This window comes from Egretta garzetta, unplaced genomic scaffold (genome assembly GCF_000687185.1).
Source record: "Egretta garzetta isolate BGI_Z169 unplaced genomic scaffold, ASM68718v1 scaffold203, whole genome shotgun sequence".
Lineage (NCBI taxonomy): Eukaryota > Metazoa > Chordata > Aves > Pelecaniformes > Ardeidae > Egretta > Egretta garzetta.
The window spans coordinates 427,693-433,809 of record NW_009259235.1 but is presented as its reverse complement, the minus strand read 5'-3'; the positions used below and the strand labels follow the sequence as shown (position 1 = coordinate 433,809).

Genomic DNA, 6,117 nt, shown 5'->3' with positions numbered 1-6,117 from the left:
GTAGTGTGAGGCTGCAGGGACCAAAAAACTGGCCCAAGCCTGGAGATCATCCTCCTATTTCCTCTGCCACATGCCCCCCTGCAAGCCCAAGCCCAGAGCCACCCCTGCATGAAGTCAAGCCAGGCTTTTCTTTAACTACCAGCACCAAGCATCTTCCAAGGCCATATCCCCAAGGTCCCGCTGCGCCCCAACCCAGCGGGACAAGGAGGCTGTGCGTATAGGGGGGACTGCTCTTCTGCAGCCTGGCTAGGGACACCCCCATGCGTGGCAGCAAACCCCAGACATTTAGGGCTGAGCCCCCAACCCCCATGCCCCAACCCACCCTCCCAAGGCTTCTGCATCTTTCCTTTCCCCCCAGGGTGAGCCACCTCATTAGGGGCATCCCCAGGCCTCGCCAGCGAGCTGTTATCTGCCAGTCAAAGGTGGGTGAGAAAAGAAACATCCCCCCTAGAAAACAAGATGTCTGGTGTGAATCTCCTGATCCTGCTAACCCGAGGGCTCCGCCAGAGCTGGCCGCGTGCAAGCAGCGGCCCCAGGTCTCACTTAGCAACAGGGCACGGAGCAGCCTGCTGCTGGCGGGAGAAAAAAGGGTCTTTTCTTGTCGGTGAAAGATTCATCGTTGGGCTGAAAGTGGCCCCTCCCCTCTTTCAAATACTTGTCAGCGGGGAGAATACAGCTTAGATACTGGGCTGATCAGATCATGGCTAATCTGTTATTCCTGGCCGCGAAAACTGCCGGAAGACTTTCAAACAACTTCACTGGGAGCGTGTGCGGCGGGAGGGAGCGGGCAGGAGACACCGAGCAACCAGCATCCCCATGCCGGCATCCCCAGGGCATCTCCTGCTCTTGGGGTGCATGGGGTGGGCAGCACTGGTCCCCCACTCCACACTGGCATGGCCTGGCAGCATCCTCTGTGCCATGGGCAGGGGCAGCAGAGGGAAAGGGATTGGTGCTGAGCAGTGGGAACAGAGGAGATGGGCTGGCCAAAGTGTCCTCTGTGCTGAAAGCCGGGCCCTCCTGGTTGCATAGCTTTTTCTCCCAAACCAGGTGGTTTGGAGATGTTTGTCACTGTGGAAGGAGGTTTGCCACCCGTGTCTGGGAGCCTCGGCCCTGCAGAGAGTACCAATGAAAAGGTGGCCAGCTCGGAGAAAGGCGCTTTCCTGGTTACTCCCTCTGGGCTGAGATGTTTGCAAGGGAAAAATTAGACCAGAGAAATCAAATAATTCATACTCAGTGGTTTGCAGGAATTTCATGTGGTGGCCCAGATTCTGCTCCGGTACATGGGGGTACATCAAAGACGTGCAGTAAGCAGGAGAGGTAGGAGCACACTCACAAACACCTCCTACAAGCCCTGTTAATGCCCAGCACTGGGGCTAGCATGGGCGGACAGCCCAGGGAATAGTGGCAATGCACCCTTACGGCCACTAGCCCACTTCTCCCTGCAAAACCAGGGTAGATGGAGCTGCTTTAACCATTGCCACTGCATACGCAGATAAGACCGGATCCCCAGGCCTGGCACACGCCGCTCTGCCTCTCCCCCTCCCCAAATGCTCTGCATGCCCATGCATCCTGCCCATGCATCTTGCCTGTGCACCTCACCCTGCTCCCTAGCTCTCTTGCTGCTGCTGCCTTGCCCTGCTCCAGACTGCTGCCAGTCTGGCTTTAGCCCTAAATCTACCTCTTCTGGGCTCAGCACTAACCATGGTTATTGTGCAGGACCTGTCGTGGAGAGGGACCCTTGGCGGGACAGCTCTGCCTGTGATGGAAAACTACCCTGAAGTGGCCTGAGCTGATGGGAGCCTGTGGGAGGGGGACGGATGCCCAGCGAGCCTGGGGACTGGCCTGCACCCCGGCAGGCTCCTCTTAGTCAGGAATAATTAATTACCTTCTCAAGGATCTTAGCTTCAGCCCTTCCCTGCTCATGCTCCAGCCCAGGAGAGGAGGGAGGGAGGAGACGGCAGCGAAGAGGGTAGAGAATTAATTGGACATTGTGTTGGGAATCGCCTCCTGGTCGCTGTCAATCTTGGGAGTGAACAGCCTCTTGTCTCACTCAATAGGAACTTTATATGCTCCTTTAATCCTTCAGTCCGCATTGTCAGAGCTTCCCCCCTCCTCCTGTCTCTCCTTCCCACCGCAGGACTTTTGATGACCCCAGCTGTCTGAGGCAATACAAAGAAGCCCCTTAACTAACACCCTGTGATCTATACAGGCAATAAAGAGCTCCCCTTGACAAGGATTTGCGGGCAGAATATATGCAAATGCTGGGAGGTGCGCGGGTGGGGAGGTGTGCCGAAAAAGCTGCTGCGCAGCAGGGCATGGCTCGCAGCCCTGGGGATGCGTTGGCCCAAGCAGGGATACGGTGCAGGTGAGGGATGGCTGGAGAAAATCAGGGCTGGCCGGGGCTGGCTGGGCACTGCACACCCCGCCATGGGCTAAAGCGAACAGGAGTGCCCCGTTCGTCTGGCCTGCAAGGCCAAGGTATCCATGGGCATGTAAACGGGGGGCTCCTGGCCCGTGCCCCCCTGTGCTTTGCTCCTTGAGGGCCACCTCCCGAAGTCAGGAGGCCATGCTCCTTCCCACACACTCAAGCAAACAATTTGGCTAGCAAATTGACATAATTACAAGGGACAGAGAGAAAAGAAAGGCAAGCCCCCTCCCCTGCGCTCCAGAGGGCCCGACCCCTGCCGAGTTACTTAGACCCTTTGTGCGACTCAATGCTAGGTACTGATGAGGGGACGTATGCCCTTTTCAAGGGCCCTAAGCGACCGGCTGCCCTAATCTGATTACAATTTACAGCGCTCCTTCAGAAGGGGCTGGAGCGGCGCTCACGCAGGCATGGACACGCGGGGTCCGACATGCACGCGCTCGCACCAGCGCAGAGGTAGACGGATGTGCACGGCAAAGGTAGGTGTATGTGTGTTGTGATGCAGCGGCCGGCAGGCTGGCACGCGTGTGTGAGGGCATGCCGACGCCGACGGCAACGTGGACAGCATGGCTTCCCGTGTGACGGTTGCGTGTGGTCAAGAAGGCTGAAGGCACGTGCGTGGGGACACAGGGCTCTGTACGCGTGGGCACACTGCCAGCGGGAGATGTGCCATGGCCAGCGCCTCGGGCATGGTACAAGCCCGTTTCAGCCCAAATCTGGGGCTTGCACCATGTACCTGCACCCACAGACACCAACACTCAGATGAGCGCAGATGTAAGCACACGAACTCCCTTCTCCTGGGCAGGCCCGCAGTCGGGGACCCTCTGCAGAGGCACGGGGGTCCCCACCAGGAGTGGGGGACAGTGGAGGTGAGCAAAGGCCTTCCCCCAAAACCTCTGCAGCAGCTTGCAGCAGGAGCGCGAGCAAAGCCTACCACCTGCCTATTAAAGGTGGGATTAAATGATGCTGTTCCCCCCTTCTCTCCCCTTCCCACTCTCTCTAACATCATCCCTTGGGGAAACTACCACGTTTACATGAGATTTTCCCTTTTTTTTTTTTTTAACCTCTTTTCTGCTCCGTGCCCCATAGATCCCAGGGGATTAGCAGCCAGGCTGGGCCTTCCAGCCTCCTTGAATGCGGGTTGTTTCAGCCAGCCTCCCCATGGGAACCTGCCCCAGGACAACTTTGGTCAATGCCTCTGGTGCTTCCCAGCCAATTTGTACCACCTAATCCCCGCGGGTATCGACAGCCCCTTTCTCACACGTCCTCCCGCCTGCTGGAGCAGCCCAATCCTCTGCTCTCTGTGCTCCCCTGTTGAGAAGCCCTCTGTCCACCGCTGGGGCCGCGACCGCACTTCAAACACGCCAGCCCGACCCTGGCATTGTTTGCCAGGGAATTAAAACTGCAGGGCCAGCCCCAGCGAGTGATTTAGGTACTGAGACCAGACTGAGCCCTGCAAGAGCACGGGCAATAAAACGCTTCACTGCCCAGCAGCCTGGGCAATTTAGGTGTCTTCCCACGAGGACGAGGCAGAGCCTGGAGGGATGGGGAGTGGGGCCGGGGCTCCTTCTGCCAGCAAGTGCACACCCGGTAGGACCATCTCCCAGAACTCAAAGACCTGCCCCACCAGAGCTGCGGGTTGGCCACCTCACTAAAGCAATGAGCGTTGCTCAGTCATTGCAGTTACTGATCCCCGCAGCCCCTTGCAAGCTGCTGAGGGGAAAGACCAGAGGCCACGGGGGCTGGACACTGGCTTGTCTGGGACATGGCCAAAGGCTCAAATGGAGTGAGACAGGAGAGCACTGGTCCGTTGAGGCAGTAGGAAATGCAGTGCCCAAGAGGTCTGCTTCTGCTTTCAGGTGGTTTTGAAGATTCAGGGCAAAAGGTTTAGGACTCCACTCTTGAAATGAGATTGTCTACAGCACCTGTCAGTAAATGTCCCCGCGATGGTTTCTGATGGGCTCCGTGGATGAAGTTGTGAACAGAAAATAGCTGTTACATCCCTTCCCCAGTGCAAAGAGGCTGGGGGGACATCTGCTTCTTTCAGCAGATCCCAGCATGGGGAAATCGGGAATTGCCCCCCATTCTCCCATCCCTGCCCTGGGGAAAGGGTGCAGTTCAATGTATGCTTAGTGTCTGCAGGGATCATTCTCTGGAGACCATTTCTAATCCCTGTCAGACATCTCCTTTGCCATCGTAAAAGAATATACAATATACTACCAGTTGGCAAGAATGCTCCTGACAGCCCAGCTACAGTATTTCTGAATTCCCCTTTAGCCAACAAAACCTTTCCCTGCATCCCACGGTGCTGCCGTGCTCGAGACCTTGCCTATGGAGGATGTTAGGCCTTTTCCTATTTTGTTGCTCTTTTTTTCAACGGCAAGGTTGTCTCAGGCCAAACGGAGGGAACGCAGGTTCAGAAGAGGAGCATCTCCTGTGCCTGGCTGTCCCCATCCCCGTGCCATGGCAGGGGAACACAGTGTTTCGGCGCCTCCTCCTCTGTCACAATGTTTTTCAGCTCCACCAAGCAAAGTGTCCAATTAGAGCAGAGCCTCTTGCTTCCATCTTTGCCGACATTTAATTAACATGCTGCTGCTGGCAGCCGCTGACAAATTCCAGAAACATGTTGTAAAGGGTTTTTGTCTTTACCCAGCATGGAAAATGAGGGTGTCATATCCCAAGGGGATGTGAATAGCTACTTTTGACTCCCCCCCTCAGGTGTGAGAATTACAGCTAGACGTGGTGAAGACACCTATCAGCCCTCCTACCTCCTTCCCTCTCCCCCCACCCCTTTTCCTTTCCCGCTCCTTGTATCATATCATCCTGGAAAACATGCAGGTTTTAGGCCTGATTTTCATTCCTGCCTCCTCCAACTCTGGCTGAAGCCTGATGGTCCGGTTAAGAGCCAGGGGCTGTGCTCTGGCTTTGGGCTCTTCCCATCAGGATTGCACCGGTAAATGGAAGGAGTGGTCTGATGACACTGGAAGAAATGACTGAAACCAAAGAAGAGGAAAGGGTCTTGCCAGCCTGCAAGGCTCCCGAGGAGCTGACGGAGGCCTCAGAAGAGCAGTTAAGAAGGTGATGGTGGAGGCCTGTAAAAGTGTAGCCAGTCTCAAAGCTGGCCCTTACCCAGGCCTTGGACAGCAGCATGAGCACAGGGACAGCCACAGCACCCCAGCACCCGCCCCCTCCCCCAAAATCACCAGCCCAGCCTGTGCTTCCCACACAGGCTTAGCCCCCAACGTGGAAAATCTCCCTGCTGCCTCCAGCCGCTGTATTTTAACGTGCCAGGTCCTAAGCCGAGTGTCTCCATGGCCTGTACTATCCCCACATTGCCATCGCTCACACATCCGCTTCAGCTCCCGGGGAAGCGGGAGCATCCCAGCGCCTCTGCTTCACTCCCAGCAGCCAAGGGCTCTCCCAGTAGCCGCCCTGTGCCGCTGGCGGAGAGACGGGGTACGGGCAACATCCCGTCCTGCTCCACTACCCACACAAGGGAGCCCAGGCCTGGAAAGAACACGTTTTTATTTTATTCACAACTGCTCGTTACAAAAGCAGGAGAGAAGGGCCAGGCCGGGTGCTTCGTCGTCATGGGGAGAACACCAGCCTTCGCTCCCCCACAGGAGCGGGGCCCGGGGTCCTGTGGTGGGGGAAGAGGCGGTGGGGGCAGCCCCCGGGCGGGAAGATGGCGG

The 6,117-nt window shown here is 57.0% G+C and overlaps 1 protein-coding gene across 1 annotated transcript in view; it reads right to left on the bottom strand.

The window, feature by feature from the left end:
* Positions 1–5,767: 5,767 nt before the first annotated feature.
* RHCG (Rh family C glycoprotein) overlaps positions 5,768–6,117 on the bottom strand; it is an 8,674-nt gene continuing 8,324 nt past the window's right edge. Inside the window, 1 exon segment of the mRNA XM_035891458.1 lies at positions 5,768–5,908. Within this exon segment, the coding sequence (XP_035747351.1) occupies positions 5,768–5,908 (141 nt within the window).